Source organism: Eptatretus burgeri, chromosome 17, assembly GCF_056783735.1.
Source record: "Eptatretus burgeri isolate ZD-2024b chromosome 17, Ebu_testis_v1, whole genome shotgun sequence".
Taxonomy (NCBI): Eukaryota; Metazoa; Chordata; class Myxini; order Myxiniformes; family Myxinidae; genus Eptatretus; species Eptatretus burgeri.
The window spans coordinates 57913784-57940803 of NC_140977.1; the positions used below are offsets into that span (position 1 = coordinate 57913784).

At 42.3% G+C, this 27020-nt stretch overlaps 2 protein-coding genes across 2 annotated transcripts in view; one reads left to right on the plus strand and one right to left on the minus strand.

Moving 5' to 3' along the window:
* The window catches only part of LOC147010225 (pyruvate dehydrogenase protein X component-like), a 16964-nt gene extending 2418 nt beyond the window's left edge, over positions 1-14546 (plus strand). The window contains exons 2-9 of the mRNA XM_085863328.1: positions 827-866; positions 3435-3530; positions 4087-4273; positions 4552-4696; positions 4840-4898; positions 6180-6308; positions 8723-8787; positions 13865-14546. Of these exons, the coding sequence (XP_085719454.1) occupies positions 827-866; positions 3435-3530; positions 4087-4273; positions 4552-4696; positions 4840-4898; positions 6180-6308; positions 8723-8787; positions 13865-14159 (1016 nt within the window). The 3' untranslated portion in view covers positions 14160-14546. The remainder of the gene's footprint in view (positions 1-826; positions 867-3434; positions 3531-4086; positions 4274-4551; positions 4697-4839; positions 4899-6179; positions 6309-8722; positions 8788-13864) is intronic.
* Positions 14547-19606: 5060 nt separating this feature from the next.
* Positions 19607-27020, minus strand: part of LOC147010226 (synaptotagmin-6-like) — a 39617-nt gene continuing 32203 nt past the window's right edge. The window contains exons 10-11 of the mRNA XM_085860913.1: positions 21193-21322; positions 19607-21070 (exon numbers count right to left, since the gene is read on the minus strand). Of these exons, the coding sequence (XP_085717039.1) occupies positions 20999-21070; positions 21193-21322 (202 nt within the window). The 3' untranslated portion in view covers positions 19607-20998. The remainder of the gene's footprint in view (positions 21071-21192; positions 21323-27020) is intronic.

Below are 27020 nucleotides of genomic sequence, written 5' to 3' on the forward strand. Positions count from 1 at the left end.
TGTGCAACGGCCTCGATTCCCGGTGAGTCCGAGGAGAACTGGGGGATACCTCCACCCTCGTAGTACCCCCACAATCCCGGGTCCGCAACACTATTATAAGGAGGGGGGGTGGACATTTATCCAACCAAGATATTCTCGTGTTGTATTTTTAATTATTATTTTTTTTAATTTGTAGAATTTGTTTTTCATTCGGAAGTTGTCGGTTACGATGTGTAAATAAAGGTGGGAAAAGTCTGATTTAATGCAATTTACTTCCAGGCTATAAGTCAAACAATAGGTGAAAATTTTGAAAGGGGGCGTAGACTTTCTTTCGGAACTATACATACATACAGGTCGTGGACAAAAAAATGGAAACGCCAATGTAAAGTCACTTAATAGAGTATTTGGCTACCACGTACGGTCTGTACGGTCTGTATGCGTCGTGGCATAGAGTCCACCAGCGTCTGGAATTCTGCAGGAGGGATTTGGCACCGTTCTTCCATGAGAGTCGATCAACTCACACCTGTTTGCCGGAGGTGGAAAACGCTGTCTCGGGCGTCGTTCCAGAATATCCCATAAATGCTCGTTTAGGTTCAGATCTGGTGACTGAGAAGGCCATGATGTATGGATAACATCAGCGTCATGCTCATCAAACCACTGGGTGACCACACGTTCTCTGTTGCTTCGTGTCCATCATTTACCGAAGTGTTTCCTTAAAAAAAATTGTCCACTCATGCATGCTTTACATACATCCATACATGATCTCATTTGATTTTCTTTGTTTACAATGATTTTACATAATGCATCACAAACTCACATCTGAATGATCTCCCCCACCCTGTTCTAGTTTCCCATGCTGGTCTGCAGGGGTCTCTCAGCATGTCCCGGTGAGCCACGATGTCCACTATGCTGCTTTTTAAAAATCTTCTGTGCAAGGGTCTTGGCTCATGTAGGAGCTGAACCATAAAGGGCAAAAGGTTCACAAACTACCGGAGGGTGTGGGGGAGATGGATATACACCAGGAGTAGAGGGGGAATAACACTAAAATGATCGGAAGAATTTTTTCACAATCAGAAGAATAAGTGGACAACTGAATGCAGGTGGGCAACCAGTCGAAACGTTGGAACAATGAGCAGGTAAGGGTTTTGAGGGAGGGCAGAGGTAGGAGAGGAGCCCAACTTGTATAAAATAAAGAGCCCATCAACTTGTCGACTGTCGCTGGGTGGATAGTGGCGGCTTGATATTCCTATGGTGCCTTGTTTTTCTCTGCTTCAAGAGGAACAAGGTGAGAATCAGGAGCACCAGCACAGAGTGAGGAGTCATAGACTCCATGGACCTGTTTATGACAGCCTTGTGTGTGAGATGAAGAATCATGTAGGTCCTCATTAGATGCTGCCTCGTGAACCCCCAGCCTGAAGGAGAACATAATGGAAAAGGACACCATCAAGGGCCATATGCTGTTTATCCTCACAGCAGAAGTTGGACAATCCCTTGAGCAGGGGGCCCTGAATACGAAAATAACTCATAAATCAAGGCTGGATGTCAGACAGTGTCAAAGGCTTGAGACGTATCCAAAGACATGATCTTAACTCATTGCTTGTGGTTCAGGGCATCCATCTACTCCTTGTCGGAAGTACTAGTATCCAAGGTGGAATGGCCATGTTTGAAAGCCAAACTGGTTGTTGGAGAAGAGATATTGCCTGAAGTTGGGCACAATGATGGATTCCATCACCTTGCTTTTGATGGAGAGAAGGCTAATAAGTCTGGTTGTGGGAATTAGTTTTGGAACCTTTGTTGTTGACAGAAGCGATGTTTGTATTTTTCCAAAATAGAGAAGGTTGCCTTTCCAGGAAAGACCTGTAAAAGAGAGAGGACTGAGGCATAGTTCTGGAGGATGAGAGCACTTGAGCTCTTCGGACTAGTTGCCAAAGAGGTGTCAATCTGGTGAAGAAACTTCTCCATTATGACAGGTGAGAAGTCTGCATGCTGTGAGGAACATTCTGTAAAGGTGGGAAAGGTTGGACAGGAAAGGATGCATTTGGAGCCTTGGCCTTTTGAGTGAAGACATCGATCAAGAACTTTGTTTCTGCTCTCACATGACTCCATCCTTTCGGAGACGGAAGGGAAGGGTAAATGGGTACCAGACACAGACCTGAAAAGCTCTCACCAGGCTTCGGGGATGGTAAGAGGCTGCAGAATTTGAATTGCTGGTGAGTCTGATGTTAGCCTCTGGCTCTTCGAAGGACAGATACTCAAAGGTTTCAAGCTATATGGAGAGACTGCAGTTGCCGTCAGTTGGGTTGCCTTGCTGGAGGAGAATTAAGGTTTTTTTTTTATTTTTTTGTGTAATGGCATCACCACACATATCAGGGTCGAGATGATTGACACAAAAGTTGAATGCAGGATTGGCTGCACTTATGAAGACAATAAATTAGTCCGCTGTGGAAGAAATTCCATGAGCAATGTTCGGAGCTGATGTGGCATTGGACCGGACTTGACTGGAAAGAGTGGATATTCGACCAAACCAATCAGGTTTAACCTAAATACCATACACGTCTGCACCTTGGGAATTCTCTAATAACCTCCAAAGAGATTCCCACTTTTACCAACACATGATCAGAAGAGCCGCAAGGAGATGAGGAGGAGCAGAACAAGTCTGAGGAAAAGGTTGATGTGAGAAGGTCTAGTTCCAGTAGGCTGCCATTTGCAGAGGTATGTGTTGGAAAAGAAACAGATCGAGTAAGTCCGGTTGTTTCGCAGAATGACTTCACTGCTTGGCCATGTACTGAAGTATGCGAACCAACACTGAACCAGCTGGTATGGTCGTAATTAAAGTCTTCAGAGATAAGGAAGTGTCAACAGGTGTGAGAGGAGAGCGGTGTGCGTGTTTGTGGAGAGACCCGTGCATGGAGTCGTCGGAGCTGGAGGATGGTAGATCGCACAAAGAAACAAGCCGTTGTTATGGAGAGGCACACAAAACCAAATTTAGGGTTGAGGGTGACCAATGAGGAGCATGGGTTGTGGGGAAGGAAGAAACGAACATGCACAGAGATACGACCTTCCATCCATTGGGATCATACTGTGTGCGGAGCGTTGGTGCTGCTGAAGCAGTCTCCTTGGCTATTGCGCACAATCCTGGACGGGTCGCCACTCCGACGCAGGATACCAGAAAGCTGGCACTCATTTTGCCGACCTCGGAAGGATGACAGGCAGAGTCAACCCCACCTGGTATTAATTCAACAGCAAAGGGGGATTTGAACTCAGGATCCTAGGATCCCAAGCCCACCACCCAAACCATTAAGCCAACACCAGACATAGAGACACTACCACTAGTGAAGGGATACTTTGATTTTGACTTTGTTTCATATTTAAAGTGTTTTTTTTTGTTGTTGTTGTTCTGTTGTACTGGAACTTCCCGGATGTTTGTGATGTTCGTTCGGTGCTTTGTTTTGCAGCAAGCCGAGTCCCGCGGCTCGTCTGCTCCTGGCTTTGCATGGCCTGCAAGCAGAAGCTCTGCAACCCACTGGAAGATTTGGCGTTTTGACGAAGGAGTGAGTAAAGTGTTACAAGAGAGAAATTTCCTGGTCAGCAAACGTTCCCAGTAATGTCCCGTTTTTGTGTTGAGAAGTTTGACGGGAGCATTACTGAGGAAGAGCCGATCCGTTTCGAGTACAAATGGGAGAATCCATTGCAATTTGCCTCCTGTGGCAGATGACAGAGAGAAGAGTAATGGATGAAATCATTGGAACGTTTATCGAGACGTCTCTGGAATTTTCATCGCTCTCTTTTGCTCTGACTAAATGTTAACAAAAACCACAAGGTAACGCCTTGAAATGTTACCTCCTCCTCGCTTCTCCCACGGCAGTTGGCATGCTTCGATCAACGTTCCGCTGTTCATTTCATCCATTGTTCTTACCTGTCCATGATGCGGATCGTCACTAGTCTTCACTGTCAATGCAAGTTCTTCATTCTCCCTAGATGGAGAGAGGAGGACTTGTTTGCACAATAAGTGGAGATCACTTGGTATCAAAATAGGTGCCAGATATCGTTTGAACCCAGTGACCATTTTATTCTCAAGCACCCCACTGTTTGCTCTTTATCTCCCAGGGATGTACTGAAAGCCATCGCTTTGAAACCAGGAAGCAGTTTGCCATCTCGAAGCCCAGCCATTTCCCAGCCCCCTGTGCCCGCTAGCGGGCCCTCTGTGCCCGAAAGCCTACCCCATACCCAGTCCCCCTTACCTCGTAAGAAGCCAGTTATTGCTCCTGTTTATCCTCAGAAAGCTGGTAAAGCGGTGAGTTTTGCTTTTCTCTTATTGGTTTTGCTGTTTATTAAAATGAAATCGGACAATGTTTGAGACACTCCACCTGGATCATGAGACTTCAGGTGTATCTTATGAGGAAGAGAGGATGAAATGGTACCCTTTTAAATTTTTCCACAAAGCGTTTTTTGAGGTGGTCGACCCCTTGTGGTTGCACTAACAATGCCGCTGGCCCTTTCGTTTTTAATGAATGCAATCTTGGTGTCTCGATGCGGAATGCAACGCCCACGTGACCTTCCTGATTTATCCAGATGTACACAGACGAGAAAATCTCTGCAGAGAAACGGTCTATTGCCTGCCAGTTGGGACAGTCTAAGAACTCCATTCCACATGAATACGTGTCTGCACTTTGCCAGGTGGACTCCGTGCTCAGCCTTGCCGCACAGCTGGGGAAAGGTGAGAATGGGAGAGTAAATGGTTAACTGTTGTGTCGTGGGGCAATGTAGCAGGAAATGTAAAGCTGGGTGGTAGGAATCCTGATAGTTTGGAGTAGTGATTGCAGTCTCACTTTGTCTCCCTTTGTGCACTCATCTTAACAGATGGAGTGCAGGTATCGATCGGGGATTTCATCATCAAAGCAGCGGCGCTTTCTTTAAAGGTGTGCAAAGGCTTATTAATAATTTAACTCTCTGGCCTGTGTTTTCAAATCATCAGTTTAATTATTTAATGGTGTTATTTATTTATTTATTTATTTATTTATTTATTTTCCCATATCTTCTTAATGCCCAATAAATAAAACCCAACCTTTTCATGCCATTTGACGAGTTACCGAGACGTGACTGCACAGAACCATTCTTCATTTTAAATTTCCTCGCTCCGTCTCCGGTGATGCCATTTGTGTTCTATCCCGGCATGGCCGGAGGAGGCTTCTGCGGTCAATAAATCAGCCCGGTGATACTCCTGCGTGGGCTCTGCGGTTTTTCTGCTCTAATCGGACTGTCATACGTTCGGGTTGGTTTGTATCAAAGGTTTTAAAAACGATCACATGGGAAGTGGAGGCGACATTTTCGACAGGCTAAAACACTTCGAGGAGCTTCGTTACGAGATGTGACGGTCCTTTGATCGATCGAGCTATCTATCCACAACAGCACGCCAAAAATCTTCCAGCCGTGAGTTTCTTTGGGAAACCAAACGAGGCACGGCACACAGCAACTCGCCTCTCTTCCCTCCTTCCCATCTATACCACCCGAGGGAAAATGCACTCTGAAGTTCCGTGCCTCTCCAAGAAGCTCGCACTTTCCAGGCGATTTCTAAATGCAGAAGTAACTGAAAAATTCATCTCTGCAAGCACTACACAACCGTACATTCTAACCAGTATACTTGTATTAAACTTTAGGCATATCAGTCCCCCCCCCCCCACCCCTTCCTCTTCGTCGTCCTGCTCCCACTCTATTTGAGTGCAAGACACGCAATTTGTCATAAGCTTGGACTCGAATGACAATTTCATGGCTGAACTGCAGGTAACAAGTTATCTCATCTTGTCAGATATTCCTTGATCTCAGTTTACACTGCTGGCTATCTTGAGAGTGTGGTTGCTGTGCCGGCAGCACCTACCATAATGAACTTCGCACTCGCAGGTGACGTGTAAACGGCCATCTTCAACAATAAGAACAAACCTCCAACAAAGTCTGGAGGATATTTAATGCCGTGACCTTATCGGTCGCACAGTACAACGCTCGATGATGCCTGACTCAAAGCCCCCCCCCCCCCCACCCTTCTTTTGATGATGCAAAACATGCTTTGGCCCACTCAGGTTCTGCATTATTTCGCAGAGACTAGATGTTAAGTTTGAGAGCTTTGTATCATTTGTGGATGTTAGTTTTGTGTCTGTATCTTCTGCACCTCACAAGCACGCCTCTCCAACGCCTGCTCCACACAGACCGTCGGATTCGCGGAATCTGGGGGTGTGGATGTGGCGGTTACCATGGCAACGCCAGATGGCATTGTCTCTCCAGTCATTTCCCGGGTTGGATCACGTGGTCTGTTAGACATAGCAACGGTTACGAGGGTGAGATGGAAGTAAATGTCCTGTGGTTATTATTTATTTTTTAATAGTTTGTGTTTTTGAGTGGAGAAGGAAAGTGTAATTGAGGAAAGAATATGAACATGGAGGCTGGATGTATTATGCAAGGGTGTGTTGAAACATAAAGTCTCCTCTTCTTTTTTCTTTTTTTTTAAACCAGGTAAAGATGATCCAATGAAACTAAGCACAGTCTGCATATTACTTCTTACCACTGGGTGTGAAGTTTCGTGATTATGACATGAGATATTTCAGTGCTGAGTTGGTCAACATGGCAGAGGGCAGCACTACATTGTCGGTGCTGTGAAGCACAGGAGATGTGAGTTGGGATGAGTTGGGATGTCTGACTGGAGTTGAGAGTAGGGATGACTGACTGGAGTTGAGAGTAGGGATGACTGACTGGAGATGAGAGTTGGGATGACTGACTGGAGTTGAGAGTAGGGATGTCTGACTGGAGATGAGAGTTGGGATGACTGACTGGAGATGAGAGTGGGGATGACTGACTGGAGTTGAGAGTGGGGATGACTGACTGGAGTTGAGAGTGGGGATGACTGACTGGAGTTGAGAGTGGGGATGACTGACTGGAGTTGAGAGTGGGGATGACTGGAGTTGAGAGTAGGGATGTCTGACTGGAGATGAGAGTAGGGATGACTGACTGGAGATGAGAGTAGGGATGACTGACTGGAGATGAGAGTAGGGATGACTGACTGGAGATGAGAGTAGGGATGACTGACTGGAGATGAGAGTAGGGATGACTGACTGGAGATGAGAGTAGGGATGACTGACTGGTGATGAGAGTAGGGATGACTGACTGGAGATGAGAGTAGGGATGACTGACTGGAGTTGAGAGTAGGGATGACTGACTGGAGATGAGAGTTGGGATGACTGACTGGAGATGAGATTGGGGATGACTGACTGGAGATGAGAGTGGGGATGAGTGACTGGAGATGAGAGTTGGGATGACTGACTGGAGATGAGAGTTGGGATGACTGACTGGAGATGAGAGTTGGGATGACTGACTGGAGTTGAGAGTAGGGATGACTGACTGGAGTTGAGAGTAGGGATGACTGACTGGAGTTGAGAGTAAGGATGACTGACTGGAGTTGAGAGTAGGGATGACTGACTGGAGTTGAGAGTAGGGATGACTGACTGGAGTTGAGAGTAGGGATGACTGACTGGAGTTGAGAGTAGGGATGACTGACTGGAGTTGAGAGTAGGGATGACTGACTGGAGTTGAGAGTAGGGATGACTGACTGGAGTTGAGAGTAGGGATGACTGACTGGAGTTGAGAGTAGGGATGACTGACTGGAGTTGAGAGTAGGGATGACTGACTGGAGTTGAGAGTAGGGATGACTGACTGGAGTTGAGAGTAGGGATGACTGACTGGAGTTGAGAGTAGGGATGACTGACTGGAGTTGAGAGTAGGGATGACTGACTGGAGTTGAGAGTAGGGATGACTGACTGGAGTTGAGAGTAGGGATGACTGACTGGAGTTGAGAGTAGGGATGACTGACTGGAGTTGAGAGTAGGGATGACTGACTGGAGTTGAGAGTAGGGATGACTGACTGGAGTTGAGAGTAGGGATGACTGACTGGAGTTGAGAGTAGGGATGACTGACTGGAGTTGAGAGTAGGGATGACTGACTGGAGTTGAGAGTAGGGATGACTGACTGGAGTTGAGAGTAGGGATGACTGACTGGAGTTGAGAGTAGGGATGACTGACTGGAGTTGAGAGTAGGGATGACTGACTGGAGTTGAGAGTAGGGATGACTGACTAGGAGTTGAGAGTAGGGATGACTGACTGGAGTTGAGAGTAGGGATGACTGACTGGAGTTGAGAGTAGGGATGACTGACTAGGAGTTGAGAGTAGGGATGACTGACTAGGAGTTGAGAGTAAGAGATGGTCAATGCAATACCGCAACAAAGGATCACCAATCTAAGAACTCCAACTTAACTCCATCAGATTTTATAATAATATCCTGCAAAATCATTTGCCCCGACTTTGCTCTGTCAGATTTTCACTTCTTCCCCAAACTTCAGGATCACCTTCCTTTTCAAGGCTGCTGTGAAGCGCCGCTTAAATCCGCAGGACACACAGGTGTATCGTGACGGAATCACAGAACCATTTTAACGTTGGCGGAGACGTGTGGACTGTAATGCTGATTATGTTGATTAATAAATATGCACCATGGTAGAATAAAGATCGATATTGGTATCTGTTTTGTTTCATTCGAATATCTTTATCTGTTTTGAAGAAAAAGAATAGGAGGCAAAACATTTCAACGTGGCCTCATAATTACGTTGTGGTATTAGAAGGACAGTAAACTGGCAGACTGCAGCTGTGCAGAGTCAAGCATGTTGGACTGTTGTGCTTGTGTTCTATGTAATAACGGTGTGTGGCAGGAACTGGCTGACAGAGCAAGGCAGGGAAAGATCCCTCCCAAAGAGTGTGAAGGAGGCACTTTCTGGTGAGCCACTGCCAATGCAGTCACAGATCACTTGCTTTGTGACATGACATTGTAGGAATTAAATGATTTTTTTTTCATCTCGTGCTAATCGGGATAATAATGGCTGTTGCTGGCCTTAAGACCCGAGCGTCACATGAAAAATGCCTGATAAGGCCAGAAAAAAAAGTGTTTCCAGTTATGAGCCATAAAAAAAGGGTTGGTAGGAAAGGAATTTGTATTTTTACCTTTCGAAATGACAGGGTATTGCATTTGGGTCTGTTTATCTGTTTGTCAACATCGAATCTGATAACGTTAACCACAAACGCCACCTTGTGGTAGCCAGTGGGACACGTCTTTATTTATTTATTTATTTTAACTCGTGCGGTACCTTTTGCCTGCGGTCTGGCGGTGGCACTGCCTGACCCCACATTCCAATATGCACTTTATAGTGGCCTTAGCTGGCCTTAAAATGTACATCAAGGCTAACGTGTGTGTGGTAGCTCAAACCCTTGCCCAGATTCTGAAGTACCTGAACCCAAAATTTTGGGCCTCCAAGTGTTATGGTTTGGCCGTGAAAGAATAATGTACAAACACCTGAAGTTATTTCTAAGATGTAACCTGGTAAATATCCCGTACATACCTGCCAGGTTTGAGTGAATGCAGGATGTATTTGTCTCTGTTTTGATAAATCTAAGAGAATGCCAAATGTTGGCACCAGCCACACATATTTGCAAAGTTTACTTGGTCATCACACATCTACACACACCATTGGGTCTAGCACTGCTGGTCTTATACCTGTGACCGGGACATGACTCCACACCATGAGGGATTGGTGTTTTTGTTCGGTTGAAGTCCACCTGTGAAATAAGCTCCCACTTATAAAAAATAATAAGAGGATGTTCGGGGGGGGGGGGGCATACGTTGGCTTGGCTGTATTTGTCCCGTGTAATGTCTACCCCCCCCCCCCGTTACTTTCAATCTATCCCTCCTTTACCCCATCGACCCATTTCAACAGTACACCAATAATCTCCCCTCCATCAAACATCCTTTCAACAGTCCCTCCTTTACCCCATTGGTCTTATGAGAATCCCGTGGCCGTTCGGTCATCCCTCGGTCGTGCGGGGTTCCTTTCCGTTTTCCCTCCATTGCTTGGTAACCCATTGGATGCTCTCGCATGTATGTTTGTGTCGCGTCTCACATGCATGTTCATGGCGCTTGGTGCTTGTCGTGGCCTGCGAGGTGCGGTGCTTCTCGCGGGTGTGCTACAGTGTAAAACAATGCGTGTGGGTGTTTTGCACGTGAAGGAGGCGGTTCAGGGGCTGTCATCGTGGCTTTGGGTGTGAAAAGGGCAGGCCGGAGGCGGCGCTGAAAGTTCCCTCAGAACGGCGTGGCATTTTCCACAACCTCCCCATCAGCTGCGGACCAATGGGAGGGGGAGAAGGCTGTGGGAGGAGGGGAAGAAAACTGATGTGAAGGACAAGCACACCGTACAGGCTCGCGTGAGCAGAGACGAAAAGCTCTCCTGAGCAGATGGCTCAGAAAGGAGAAACGAACAGGACAAGCCTGCATGAGCAGAAGACGAAAAGATTGAGAAGGCTTGTGAGGGATGGAACAACAATGTGTGAGGGTAAACAACTGGCATTTTAAATGCCATTTACCCTGTTAGAGTGGGGGTTAGCCTTGCAGGCCCCAAGACAATCTTCTTCACATCATGGTTCCCTTTTTCGGTCATCTCTAACGAGATGACCTAATAAAACCAGTCTTGATGTCTGTACGTCCCCATTTTTTTCTTCCGATTTTCTTGATATTTTGTATGTGGGTAGATGTCGATGAGGGATGCACGGCGGTATGACTTTTGACACGATTGAAGGTCAAGGTCAAGGTCACTCCAAAGTTGCGAAATGGTCCATTTTCAAAATCTATCTCCTCCACCGTTTATGATCCGATCTTCGAAATTCCTTCGAATTCTGATAATATGGAACGATATCTAAATTTGTTCAGGCTGGTTTTTTGAAATTCGTCCTGGTTATCGAGTCACGTGTCTTCAAAGTTGGAAAAATCGTCGATGTGATATGGTCAAAAAAAAATTCGCCCGATCTTGATGAAACTTTATGTAGGTAGGGGTCGATGAGTGATGCACGACGGTATGACTTTTGACACGATTGGAGGTCAAGGCCACCGATGCTGTAAACTTGTGAAATCGTCCATTGTCAAAATATCATCCGCCATTTATGACTCAGAAATGCGGTTTGATTTCTGAGGTCCGGTTTCTATCCTCTTGAAGACACATTGATCATAAATGTTCCAAATCGACCATTTTCAAAATCTATCTCCCGATAACTCAGAAATGTAGTTTGATTTCTGAGGTTTTTCTATCCTTTTTACTCCCGGGCTTTCGTCTGCACGTTGAACCAAAAGACGAGACGACATCGAAGCCATTCTAAGCCGATCAGAGATCCACATCTACAGAGTTTCAGAGATGACCGTCACCCCCAACCGGCGGTAATTTTTGAGGCAATTCTTTATGGCCCAATGCCCTTCTTAATGCCAACCCTTTTAGTCGCATCTCGACATGCAGGGTTACAGTGTACCCATTCTAAACCGCGGCATACACCAGGGTGTAAGGGTGAAGGAAGGAAGGTTTCACGAGCAGTTGGTGTCGAGCTTCTGTGGAAAAAGAACACTCCTTCCACGAGCGTCATCCTGCCCCTCTCGATCCTGTTAGCCACAAAGGATGAGGAGGGTGAATGATGGCACCTCATCAATGGGGGCCTGAGGAGAAAGAAGCTAAGGCAGAGGAGGGCGAGTCGCACATCCAGCTCGCATATCTGGGATGCCGGAAAGAACTCACCTACTGTGTCTGGGCATCTCGGGGACGTGGCTGCGTGTCCCCATCGCTTTACATCACCACTGCCCATCTTCCCCATCCATTTTCCTCTGCATTCTCCTGTGTGTTAGTGTGAGGTGAGGGAGAGAAGGAAAGACTGCTTTCCTTTTCTCCATTCATTACTTTGATTTTATTTTCAAGTCCTTCTTGTTTTATTATTTGCCCCCTGAGTGAATGATGGCCAAGTCTTTTGTTTAAGTTAGGTTGAAGAATACATGTTTTGGTTTAATCTGCTCTGTTGTGCCTTTTTGCTTTCTTGCTGAAAAATACTTGCTTTTAAATGATTGCTTGCTTGTGTGTTTGTAATAAATAATTGTTTGTTGCCGTTTCCAATCTGTCTCGATTATCTTTTCCTTTATTGGTCCGATGCATTGCACAAGTAAGGTTAGACGGGACGTTCTACCCCAATAATTTGCTTTGTCAGCCAGCGCACACTCGCTGTAACGCTCGGCAATAATCCGAGTGTGCGTTGAGGGCACTGACCCCAATTTTCCAGATGTCCACATGTAAGGTATCACGCAAAGTAGTGTAGACCTGCTTGTATTGGCTGTGCCAATCGGTGTTCATGGTTGCCCAGCAACCTGCCGGTGTGCAGATTGATCTGCGCCTGGCAGCCTCAGGACCGGGCATTCGGTAAGGACCCGAGTGCTTACCGTCCTGGCAAGCCTTGATCCCCAGATCCCCAGATCTTACAAGAAATACATGCATATATATATATATATATATATATATATATATATATATATATATATATATATACATGCATGCATACATACATACATACATACATACATACATACATACATACATACATACATGCACAAGGAAGCACAAGAATAATTGTCTATGCACAATGTAACAACATTCTAAAGTCATTGACTCCATCGCATTTTCAAGTTAGTTATTTATTTATATGTATATTGATGACTTCCGTCCTTTGTTTGTGTGTTTGTTTGTTTGTAGGCACGATAACTCAAACAGAAGAAGCTACCAATGTCAAATTACACCACATGTGGTGCAATTCCGTAAATTCATGTGGAGAAATGGAGTATTTTTGCTTCGCTCGACGTTACGAGTTCGTTTTAACTTCGATTTTAATTTTGTTTTCGGTTTTTGCGATCGCTTAGGACGCTTAAAACTCTGTTGTAGAAATTCTGGTAAAAATCGGATGTTTTGGAGACGTTTTAAGATTGTATAAAAAAATATTTCACTCGACGCGTCACGGGTCGTCACATGGTGCCGTGCGCTCGAGCAGACGCGTCGTTGAGTCACGTAAAGGTTTTGCGTGTACGCGCTGACGGTGTTTTCGATAAAGATGGTGTTTAAAAGTCTTTTTTTTATCCCTATAAAGGTTATCGTCGCATGCCTGACTCGCTAACCCATCGGATTATGTAAAGATTGTTGGTGGATGGCCGAATATTATGGTTTTGTGACTGGTAAAATAATATTAAATAATTACGTGGAGAAATGGAGATTTTTGCTTCGGTCGACGTTACGATTTTTGATGGTTTGGTACAGAATCATCGTAGAAACTTCTGGTTTGCGTCGCTACCTTCTCTAGAGACAGCTTTTATTAGACAAGGTCAGAGGTCAAGTTGATGATTTCATAAGTACCAGTCTATGACTGCTTGTTTATTTATTTCTGCCCTGAAGGTGACATCTGAACTCTATAATCAACAGCAAGCAGGCCATCATCATGGCTGCCACTTTGGTGGTGCTGCCAGTAGCAAAGGGGGGTAGCTGACAATTTTTTTTTTTTTAAATACTGCAGGCGTTTACAAATTCGGGTCTGTCAGGTAACTCGAAACAGGCAACTTTATTATTATTATTATTATTATTATTATTATTTTTTTAAACCAAAGTGCTGGGTATGTGTTGAGCATGGTTTCCACAAACACTCGATATCAGCTCTTTCTACCTGGAATGTTATTTGTATATTCACTTGGTGATTGAGGAACCTCTATGTCGATACTGTGAAGGACAGTGGAACGACGTGACGTGAAGAAAAGTAGGGTGCTTCATTTACATAACTAGTGAACTAATCGATGACACATTGTATGAAGTAATGAGTAAAGATGAACACTCATTATCATTTTAAGTAAATGGTGATTGTGTCAAACAAAAACACCAATGTATCTTGTTTATCCAGTTGTTCTCACAGCATTACGAATAAGTGACTCTCTCTGTATTACCCTCACTGATCTCTTCCAGTGTATCTCTACTGGACTCCCTTGCTGTGTCCTACTGCACCTCGATCGTTTCGGTTCCACACCCTTTGGTGCTCTCTGTTGGAAGCACCAGTTCCAGGATCCTACCTGCCGAAAGTGCTGGACATGAAGGTGGAGGTATAAACGATGACTGGGAGGCTGAGAGCAGAATGGTTCATTGCAAATTATTAAACGTAACTTTGTCATGTGATGCAACGCGTATGGATGCCGAGCGAGCTGGTCAATTTCTCAAGAATTTTCGATACAATTTGGAGCAGCCACTCAGGCTTTTGCTTTGACCTTTGAGTGCAGTTTCTTGTTCAGGAACTCACGTATTCGGTTTAAATCTCTGCTGGCATATCATTTTGTTGTGTACTTGTATGGACTTGCTATTCATGCCTTTCCCTGCAAGTGGAGCAAAACAAAAATAGTACAGATTAGTGCCATGGAAGAGGGTCACCCTTCTGTAATATGGAGTTAAATGAATAAATTTTTCTCGAACACAAAATGTGACGTCACTGGTTCAAGACAAAACAAGGTTTGAAACTCGATTGTATCTGCCATGCTGAGTTGCTAAAGATCAGTGTGTACTTGGGTAGATGCACATTAGGGTAATTTGAAAACACAATTGAAACTTGCTGAAGGGGTTTGTCAAAAAGGGAAATAAAAAGGTTTTAAAATCCAAAGGTTTTGTGTTTAATAAGTTTCTCGGCTTGTTTGATAAACAGTGACATGCACAGCCGATCATGTAAACCCTGGACACTGCTTCAAGACCTCTCGACTTTGCCATCGCCGACAGGTTGGTGGTATCTCTGTCTTGCATGATTTATGTGACTTCAAGGTCTTGCTGTGTTTATCTAGCGTTGACACTCCATGGATGATCCGACTCCTTGTTCTGTCTTTGAGGCAGGAAGCCATGATAGGAGTGATGTTCACTTGCTTGAGTTGAGCCACCTTGGTTTGGGTCGTCCCCTGGGTCTACGCCATCCGGCTTGGGTGGGATTGAAGTTGATGAGGTAGTATACAATGTCCATACCGTTGGAGAGACTCGGCAAGAGGCTATGTCCTTTGGTGGATACGATTATTATTGATGTGATTGAACCACCACACACTCTCAAGATGTTTGAGACCACATGTCGAAGGCATCAAGGGTGCTTAAATTTGTTGCAGTTGTGGTCCTTGTCTTGGATCCGTATAACAACATAAATTATCAATGCTTGATCCACCTTTAGCTTGGTGTTCTTTTGGATTCTTCGCTTCTTGAAAGCGATCCGGAGAGACGGTTTAGTGCTGCAGCTGCCTTGGTGATATGGAAAGTGAGCTCATGGGACTATGGCTGGATTTGTTAATGACTGATCCAAGTTCAGTAAACTTTTTGACATTTGACCACTTTGCCGGATATGATCAAGTGGGGTGGGGATTGGTGTTGTCGGGTGTTATTGCCATTACATTGGCCTTGTGCCAGTTGCTGCACATCTATATGTGACTGTACGACAAGGAGGTGCTGTTTCAGGGTGAGTGGACAGTGTGCAAAAATTGTAATGTCATCCTTGTAGTCAAGATTGGTGAGCCTTAGCAAGCCAAGGTCTAAGCCACAATCCGAATGACAAGACGGAGCATCGAATGGTCACTGACTGTTAAATAACTCGGGTACAAGGACACAACCCTGGCCCACTCCTTACTGTGACAAATTAATCCAAAAGCTCCCTTCCAAGCTCCACACAACTTATTGCTATCTGTAAATAACAATTTGACAAGTTTGAGCAGATTATGTACAACACCACAAATTCTGAGGATTTTCCGCATAGACTCTTGATGAGCAGAATCAAAGGCAACTTTGAAGTCAATAAATGCAATGAATACATGCTGATTGAACTCCTTGGTCTTTTCAATCAGTTGGTGGATGGCAAAAATCTGCTTGGTGGTGCTTCTACCAGAATAGATACCTGCTTGTTCGGGGGTGTTGGGACATCTGGAGCACAGGCTCGATTTGGGCTCGTATGATTAGTGTGAAGAGCTTTCCATGAATAGAGATGCACATGTCGGTCTCCCTTACATTTCCAAAATGGAAAGATTATTCCTCGTCTCTAATCGGTGGGTATAATCTTAGTGACCTAGACTGTATTGATGATATAAGCAAGCCATTTGACCACTGCATCTCCACCATTTAAATCGGTTCAGCAGTGATAGTGCAGATGCCAGGTGCCCACCGGTGTGGTGTCGTGGTAGTGGTGCTCCAAGGCAGACACGAGCGGGGGAACAGTTCAACCCTGCTTTATTGCACGAGCGAGAGTGTGAGCGTACGTTGCCCGTAACTCCCCTTTATTACGTACTTGATGCACTCTACAAGCCACACGACTTACAGGCTCCCAGGCCACAACGGCTACAGCAACCACTACGACGCCCCAGGCGGCGCGCACTCCTATATCCCGTGCAAGCACGTGATCACTCTCAACCACTCCTCCACGACGCTCCCCCACATCATGCCCTGCCCCCGCAGGCCCGCTACACCACAACCGGTTCTTCAATTTTTTGACGGTGGATTTTACCTCGCAAGGAGTTATGGGGTTGATTTTACAATCTGCATCACTTAGTGTTTCTGGTGGTGGCTTGCATGCCAAGTGAGCTGTGAAAGTGGTCAGAGACATGTTGTTGCCACTTGCCATCTATTCAAGTAGTCCTTGGTATTTGTCAGCTTTGATCCATTTGCGTCTGTGACCATATTAAATTGTTGTCTGGTGTGGCTGTGGCAAGAACGATGTTTGCTCGGGATAGTGCGTTGGTCATGAGGAATAGCTACAGCATTGAGGGTTTCCATCACATTATACCAATAGGTCGAGATATCTTGCTGAATCACAAGTCGGTCTTGTTTCACTGCGATCACCTCTCAGCCGAGCCACCCTTCTAGCTTCGATAATCCCGAGAGTCGTCTTGGAGATCCATGTTTTTATTTTATTAAATTTTTTACACATAAGGGTTTTTCAAGTGTGTTTTCAGCAGTGGCAGTTACATTCCCCTTTAAATCTGTCCACACAGTCTTGGGGTCCTCGTCGAGGATGAGCAGGGTGAAACAGTTGGATATATCAATCATATATTTGGCGGCAGTCAGGGGATCCGAGAGAACAGCTGCATTGACTCGACAACTGCTGGATCTTACTTTGAGGTGAAATAGGAGACAACAACAGGAGTTGATGGTCAGATGAACCAATCTCAGCACATTAGTAAACCCGGCTTTCCATATTTGAGAACCATCTGGCCAAGATCAGGACATTGTCAATTAATTAAGGATGAATGTGTCATCGCAATACTAGGTATACTCGTAGATCAGTCTTCTTCGAAACCAAGAGCTTCCAATGTGAAGATCATGGAATGCACAAGTGAAGTTGGTGGGTGTCGTTGTCATTTGCAGTGCCTGAATAAACAGGGCCAATGACACCATTGCTGGCTATACACTCTGATGCAATAGTAGCATTGAAATCCCCGAGTTCAGCTACTCCATCATGACGGCTTGTTCGAGAAAGTTCAGATGCTAGCGAGTCAAGTTATCCTTTGGAGCTTCATCATCCAGTTCAGTGGGTGCATAACAATCAGACGGTCATGTGTCCATGATGATGTTGGAATTTGGCTGATAAGTGAGGTTACAAAGGATTCCATTGGGTGAAGGCTTTCCTTGTCTGGTCTACGGCTCAGGGTATTCTTGCCCAGTGGATACCATCAGTTCTACTAGTAACTAGACCAAGGGTGATAATACCCCTCATTGTGTTTCATCCGAAGCGAGGAGACTCATCTCTTGAAGACCAGCTAAAATAATCCTCAAGCAAGAGAGTTCTTGGGAAAGAAGAGAAATTGTGCCATTTTTATGGAGGGTGAGAACATTCCATATTGTGCATCTCATTTGCTTACGCAAGTTAAGTTTTGTATTCCTATCCAAGGTCTGTGGGCGGTTCAAAGGTCACAGTCCGTGTCGATCGGTTCAGTTATCATCCATCAGAGTATCTGCACCAAAGGGGCAACATTCCCTGACTCAGGGTTATGTGGGAAATTTGGAAGGGAGAGGACTCTGAAACCTAGCTGACAACTGGATGGTGTGGTTGGTCAAATTGACTGCTGAGTGGGCCGCTTACGTAACCCAATCTTTTTTCCTGATTTGATGGGCGCTGTTACCTAACAGTTCCCTATGCATAAATGGCAGAGATAAGATGGTTCTCTCACTTTTAATTAACTATTTATTGACAATGACGATCATCAATCTGGTAACACCAGAACAAGCACTGTACTATTTAATATAAATACTACAACAAGAATGACAAAAGGCATCGGGCCTCAATGTAGAGACACACAAAACACACTCGTCACGATGATTATCAAAATAAATGGTCTGTTACTGGCAGGGAATGCAAAGTAAGAAATTTACAGTATTGTGACTGATAAGGGAACAACAAAGGCATGTCGCTGGTGGAGTGATGATGGCACACAACCACACAGTTGGAACTTGAGTGCTCTTGGGTGGACTGGATGAGCTTGTTCAGAGCCCAGACATGGACAGCTCTTGTGTTGCTGATACTGGTGAGGCTGCTGTCTGCCTCTGTTCTACCGTCAGTTCCTACTATCTGCAGCTTACTTGACGTGTCTGGCTCTAACCATTGACTCTCTACCCAGGGAAACTGATGATATATTGATCATGATATATTGATCATGATGATATATTGATCATGATATATTGATGATATATTGATCACCAGGGAAACCATTGACTCTCTACCCAGGGAAACTGTCCTCTGACTCGCCACCTTTTAAAACTCCAGGATGGACAATACTCAACAGTGCCAGCTGTGTTCCAGCTGGCCCCTCAAGCGACGGTCTAACTCCTGGAGTAGCGTGGACCCATCAGAAACTATAACGACACTCAATAGAGCACATACCTCTGCCAGGCTGAACAATTTGTCTTTTGCGTTCCACTGATAAGGTCGGGATGCAGATGCGGCCAAACTAAAATGTAATCGGTTTGTTCTTGTCACTTACCCAACTCATCCACCGAGTTTTGGCATAACCCGTTCACAACGTTTTGAAATATGCAATACAGTATATAGTTTTTGGCCCTATCTCTGAACAATGAAGAATCGTTTTCAAAATTAAAAAAAAGTTATACTATTCTGATCTTCATCAAAATTTGTATTGATCCTTGTCCCACACTCAACCTCTCCACCAAGTTTCGTCCAAATCCATCCCTAACTTTTTGAGATACCCTGCTCACAGACAGGCAATCGGATGAATACATAACCTCCTCCCACCTTTCGGTGGCATCGGTAAAACAATTAAAGGGGGTGTGGTGGGAGGGGTTATTGTTGTAACGAGGGAGATGGGGTGAAGGTAGTACCGGATTTATGGAACAACATGGCAGGCTGCATTAAATAGTTCCCTATAAACAGTTGACCATGAGGGCATTATTCACTAAGGATGTATGCAGACATGGTATTATTTACAACAACCATAAATAAAACAGATTGGGGGGTTGGTGCTGTTTGTGGTCCATGTGACAATATTTCATCAATTATATTGTCGCGTCCGAGTACCCATTAACATAGGATTCCTCATCGCAGGGACCTTTCATCCTGAGAGATGGTCTTTTATGGCACTGCATTCAGTATTTCTCTACTTTACTGTTCGCCAAGGTTGCCCAAATGAGCCAAAATCGATGGCAAACACACACGGAAAGCAGATGCCTCAAACCCTTTTCTTACCTTTTAAAACGGTTTATTTGAAAAGCAAAGTACAGCGAAGAGGGTCGACAAGACGCGATAATATATGGAACAAACCAAGTGAGTCAAAATGCACAAAGAGGAGAATGGGAATAAGCAAACTGATATACGAGAAGGAGAAATAAAATGCAAAACCGAATCCATTGGGCACCACAGATCACACTCGCACAAGACAATAATGCAGGCGGAACTTCCCTTTGTCAACAATGCACAGGGTAGACATGCAAGACTCCATGCAGTCCATTTTATAAACCAGGAGCGAGATGGTGTCCAAAGATGGTCAAACAGCCACATGCAGGGCCAGTGATGAGGAGCCTTCAATCAGGCCACGTGTTCCTCTGTCCTTCCCCCCCCCCACCCCCAACGAGGAAGCTTGCTCAGCATTTCTTCTTTCTCATCAACGTGCTTCTTTTCACTGGGAGCATGTGGAGCTCTCCTGTCTGAGGCTTTTCTTGCCCTAGCGAAAGGCAGGGTGATACCAGCTTGGATCTATCCCAAAACTTCTGCAGAGCGAGCCACAATCCTCTCTGCTCCGAAAGCTCTTCTGTGAACCACTTGCTCGACCTCCTCCCACACGAGTCTCTCATAGTCTTTCTGCACGTGGATGGAATTATTATATTATTATCCTCCTCCTAGGCAGAGTCTTAATCTGGGGTGCCACCCATGGGGGTGGCCCCAATAAAAAATAATGTTCTTTTGCACATCTGTGGCACGTGTGCCTCTGTGATGGGATGTACTTGCCTAGCGCCACCTTCAAACAATAGGTATTTACACATACATAATTAATCTGTCTACCCTGTCAATAAAGTACATACGTGCCTCCTCAGCATCACGTGCAACAAACGACGCACTCTGACAGATCCCTGTTACATAGCAATCGAACCTACTTGAAACACACGGACCATACTACACTTACCACAGTCTTGCTATGGATCCCCCACCCACCCCTTCCACATAACAATATGTTTAAACAAACGTGTCCACGTATTACGTCTCAAACCGCATAGAGTTGTCTATTTTGTGTAAACCTCATCCACCATTGGATCCACAATGAGAGACAGCTGCTGTTTCATGAAAGGTCCACAAGTATTGACATCCCTTTCCAGATGTCAAAGATTGGGATTCCTTTACAAGAGCAAAACAGAACTTGATGAATCGACATGTATCCAGCCAATGATCCCAAATGAGTCTAGAATGATTTATTGAATGTAAGGTCATAGCCATGAGATAAAGGTGAATTCACTGGCCAAAAAACTGCTCACAACAGCGAATAAGGAGACAAGAGGGGTTTGAGAGAGAGATCATAAAATAAGAAAGGAGAAAAGAAGAGTTCGAGAGGTTTATAAAACCTCTGGGAACAAGTTGGGGATGTGAGGTGATTATGGGATTTTTCCAATCTTTCCATGAGGCAGAGTCAGGGGGCCCTCGGTGCTTGATGTTCGTCCAGGCCACTATGTGGGTAAGAGGTGCACAGGGGAATGGGAGAGCAAGTGAAAGCAAAGTGGAAACCATTGGAACGGTGAAGCACAGCAGGTAACGGTGCTCGTGAGCAGATGGGAACCGGTATTCATACCTCCTGCAGAGTGTGCCAGCGTGCGACGGGGCGTCGTGGGTATGCCAGCATCTCGTTCCAGTGCTCCCGCCCAAGACCGGGCCACTCCATACCGACCCCGCAGTGACCGATCACTTCGTTGTGACCCACCCTGAATTACAGGAAGGTTTTGTGTCTCGACATGTTCGATGTTTGTCCTTCGATTCGTAATAAACTATTTCATCCGAACTGCAGGTGCAGAACTTCCAACAATCAAATTTGAGAAAAAAATTAATTCCCATGTTCATGCCACCAATCGAGATTGAGACTAAACATTCTCATAGTTGGATAACAGAAAGTTCTCCTACAACGGCGTTGGTGTCCCTAAAATGTGTGACATTGGAGGAAACGACGTTGATGGAAACTATTTTTCCCATTTAAATTGATGTAAATAACATTCAAAGTGCCCCAAATCAAATTTTTCATTGGATGGATGATGAATAGAGATGAGGGTTGAGCGGAAATTCTCATTTCCAGTTCCAGTTTTTGAGTGACGGTTGGTTCTTTCCAGGAGTCTCTGCTTACTTTCTCAAAGATAAGTTTCCACTCGTTGTTTGTCACGTTTTGACTTTATTTTGTTTCCTCTGTGTTTGTTTATTGTGTGTTCCGACTTCGGTTTCGTTTCTTGATATAAAATCGATAAATTACTTAATTAATCGATTCATTGATTAACCAAAAAATAAAAAATTCTTTTTTCGCCAAAGCACATCTTCACTTTTATCCACAAATTTAAGCTTCCGAGCTCAAAGGATAGCTGAGATATCACACAGATAAACAAGAAAGAAAATAGTCAATTGATTAATCAATACATAAAAAATACTCTTAAAAGGCAAATAATTTGTTCACTGTTGCTTCCAAATATCAGCCAACGATCTCAAAAGATGCCTGAGGTATTGCCTGGATGAGAAAGAAAATAAATAAGTAATTAATAAATAGACAATAATTAAGTTATTAATCAATTCATTGTTTAATCAAAAAATAATAGTGTTTCTGCCAAAGCACATCTTCATTTTTATCCCCAAATTTAAGGTTCTGAGATCAAAGGATGGCTAAGACATCGCCCGGACAACCAAGAAAACAAACAAATGGAGGAAAAATTGAGTACTCCCTTCCTTCAGTGCCTGGCGATGACATCATGCATCACCTGGATAAGGAATGAGGAAGGAGTGGTGTACAAAAAATTTACTTCATAATAAAAGAGCGTGAATTCACTGGGTCGATGCAGAATAAAGACAAACGTTTTGTGGGAATTCACTTCATAATGAAAGAATTTAAATTCACCAGGTGGATGATGAATAAAGATGAAGGTTTAACGTAAATTCAATTCAGTATTAAAGAGTTTAAATTCACCAGGTGGATGATGAATAAAGATGAAGGTTTAGCATAAACTCAATTCATTATTAAAGAGTTTAATTCACCAAGTGGATGATGAATAAAGATGAAGGTTTAGCGTAAATTAAATTCATTATTAAAGAGTTTAAATTAACCAGTGGATGATGAATAACGATGAAGGTTTCGTGGAAATTCAATTCATTATTAAAGAGGTTAAATTCACCAGGTGGATGATGAATAAAGACGAAGGTTTAACGGAAATTCAATTCATTATGAAAGAGTTTAAATTCACAGGGGAATGATGAATAAAGATGAAGGTTTAGCAAAAATTAAATTCATTATTAAAGAGAATAAATTCACCGGTGGATAATGAATAACGAAGAAGGTTTCACGGAAATTCAATTCATCATTAAAGAGTTAAAATTCATCAGGTGGATGATGAATAAAGATGAAGGTATAACGTAAATTAATTCGTTATTAAAGAGTTTAAATTAACTGGTGGATGATGAATAACGACGAAGCTTTCGCAGAAATTCAATTCATTATTAAAGAGTTTAAATTCACCAAGTGGATGATGAATAAAGATGAAGGTTTAACGGAAAATCAATTCATTATGAAAGTGTTTAAATTCACAGGTGGATGATGAATAAAGATGAAGGTTTAACATAAATTCAATTCATCATTAAATATTTTAAATTCACCAGGTGGATGACGAATAAAGACGAAGGTTTAGCGTAAATTCAATTCATTATTAAAGAGCTTAAAATCACCAGGTGGATGATGAATAAAGATGAAGGTTAAGCGTAAATTCAATTCATTATGAAAGAGTTCAAATTCACAGGGTAGATGATGAATAAAGATGAAGGTTTCGCGTAAATTCAATTCAATATTAGAGTTTAAATTAACCAGTGGATGATGAATAACAACGAAGCTTTAATGGAAATTCAACTCCTTATTAAAGACTTTAAATTCACCAGGTGCATGATGAATAAAGACGAAGGTTTAACGTAAATTCAATTCATTATTAAAGAGTTTAAATTAACCAGTGGATGATGAATAAAGATGACTTTTTCGCAGAAATTCAATTCATAATTAAAGAGATTAAATTAACTGGTGAAGGATGAATAAGATGAAGGTTTTGCGGAAATTCAATTCATTATAAAAGAGTTTAAATTCACCAGGTGGATGATGAATAAAGATGAAGGTTTAACGTAAATTCAGTTCATTGTTAAGAGTTTAAATTAACCGGTGGATGATGAATAAAGACGAAGTTTTCATGGAAATTCAATTCATTATTAAAGAGTTTAAATTCACCAGGTGAATGATGACTAAGGATGAAGGTTTACCGTAAATTCATTTCATTATTAAAGAGATTAAATTAACCGGTGGATGATGAATACTGACGAAGTTTTCACGGAAATTCATTCCATTATTAAAGAGTTTAAATTCACCAGGTGGATGATGAATAAAGACGAAGGTCTTGCGTAAATTCAATTCATTATTAAAGAGTTAAAATTTATGGGGTGGATGATGAATAGAGATGAAGGTTTAATGGAAATTCAATTCATTATTAAAGATTTTAAATTCACCAGGTGGATGATGAATAAAGACAAAGGTTTAGCGTAAATTCAATTCATTATAAAAGAGTTTAAATTCACCAGGTGGATGACGAATAAAGATGAAGGTTTCGCAGAAATTCACTTCATAATAAAAGGGTTTAAATTCCCCAGGTGGATGACGAATAAAGAGGAAGGTTTAACGGAAATTCAATTCATTATTAAAGACTTTAAATTCAATGGGTGGACGATGAAAAAAGACGAAGGTTGAACGAAAATTCAATTCATGATTAAAGAGATTAAATTGCCGGTGGATTATGAATAAAGATGAAGGTTTTGCGGAAATTTAATTCATTCTTGAAGAGTTTAAATTCACCAGGTGGATGATGAATAAAGATGAAGGTTTCGCGGAAATTCAATTCATTATTAAAGAGATTAAATTGCCGGTGGATGATGACGAAAGATGAAGGTTTCGCAGAAATTCAATTCATTATTAAAGAGTTTAATTCACCAGGTGGATGATGGATAAAGACGAAGGTTTGGCATAAATTCAATTCATTATTAAAGAGATTAAATTAACCGGTGGATGATGAATAAAGATGAAGGTTTTGCGGAAATTCAATTCATTATTAAAGAGTTTAAATTCACCAGGTGGATGATGAATAAAGATGAAGGTTTAACGTAAATTCAATTCATTATTGAAGAGTTTAAATTACCCGGTGGATGATGAATAACGACGAAGTTTTCGCGGAAATTTAATTCATTATTAAAGAGTTTAAATTCAGCAGGTGGATGATGAATAAAGAGGAAGGTTTAACGGAAATTCAATTCATTATTAAACACTTTAAATTCAATGGGTGGACGATGAATAAAGACGAAGGTTGAACGAAAATTCAATTCATGATTAAAGAGATTAAATTGACGGTGGATTATGAATAAAGATGAAGGTTTTGCGGAAATTCAAATCATTATTAAAGAGTTTAAATTCACCAGGTGGATGATGAATAAAGATGAAGGTTTAACGTAAATTCAATTCATTATTGAAGAGTTTAAATTACCCGGTGGATGATGAATAACGACGAAGTTTTCGCGGAAATTTAATTCATTATTAAAGAGTTTAAATTCAGCAGGTGGATGGTGAATAAAGACGAAGGTTTAGCATAAATTCAATTCATTATTAAAGAGTTTAAATTCACTGGGTGGATGATGAATAAAGATGAAGGTTTGGCAGAAATTCACTTCATAACAAAAGAGTTTAAATTAACTGGTGGATGATGAATAACGATGTAGTTTTCACGGAAATTCAATTCATAATTAAAGAATTTAAATTCACCAGGTGGATGATGAATAACGATGAAGTTTTCGCGGAAATTTAAATCATAATTAAAGAGTTTAAATTCACCAGGTGGATGATGAATAAAGACGAAGGTTTTGCGTAAATTCAATTCATTATGAAAGAGTTTAAATTCACCGGGTGGATGATGAATCGAGATGAAGGTTTAACGGAAATTCAATTCATTATTAGAGTTTAAATTCACCAGGTGGATGATGAATAAAGACGAAGGTTAAGCATGAATTCAATTCAAAATAAAACGGGTTAAATTCACCAGGTGGATGATGAATAAAGATGAAGGTTTAACTGAAATTCAAGTCATTTTTAAAGACATTAAATTCACCGGGTGGATGATGGAAAAAAGATGAAGGTTTAATGGAAATTCAATTCATTATGAAAGAGATTAAATTGCCAGTGGATGATGAATAAAGATGAAGGTTTTGCGGAAATTTCATTCATTTTTGAAGAGTTTAAATTCACCAGGTGGATGATGAATAAAGATGAAGGTTTCACGTAAATTCAATTCATTATTAAAGAGATTAAATTGCCGGTGGATGATGACGAAAGATGAAGGTTTCGCAGAAATTCAATTCGTTATTAAAGAGTTTGATTCACCAGGTGGACGATGAATAAAGACGAAGGTTTAGCATAAATTCAATTCATTATTAAAGAGATTAAATTAACCGGTGGATGATGAATAAAGATGAAGGTTTCACGGAAATTCAATTTATTATTAAAGAGTTCAAATTCACCAGGTGGATGATGAATAAAGATGAACGTTTAACGTAAATTCAATTCTTTCTTAAAGAGTTTAAATTAACCGGTGGATGATGAACAACGACGAAGTTTCGCAGAAATTCAATTCATTATAAAAGAGTTTAAATTACCCGGTGGATGATGAATAAAGACAAAGGTTTAGCGTAAATTCAATTCATTATTAAAGAGTTTAAATTCACTGGGTGGATGATGAATAAAGATGAAGGTTTTGCGGAAATTAAATTCATTATTAAAGAGTTTCAATTCACCAGGTGGATGATGAATAAAGATGAAGGTTTAACGTAAATTCAATTCATTATTAAAGAGTTTAAATTACCCGGTGGATGATGAATAACGACGAAGTTTTCACGGAAATTTAATTCATTATGAAAGAGTTTAAATTCACCAGGTGGATGATGAATAAAGATGAAGGTTTAGCATAAATTCAATTCATTATTAAAGAGTTTAAATTCACTGGGTGGATGATGAATAAAGATGAAGGTTTAGCAGAAATTCACTTCATAACAAAAGAGTTTAAATTAACCGGTGGATGATGAATAACGATGAAGTTTTCGCGGAAATTTAAATCATAATTAAAGAGTTTAAATTCACCGGGTGGATGATGAATCGAGATGAAGGTTTAACGGAAATTCAATTCATTATTAAAGAGTTTAAATTCACCAGGTGGATGATGAATAAAGACGAAGGTTTAGCATCAATTCAATTCATTATTAAAGAGCTTAAATTCACCAGGTGGATGATAAATAAAGATGAAGGTTTAGCATAAATTCAATTCATTATTAAAGAGATTAAATTAACCGGTGGATGAAGAA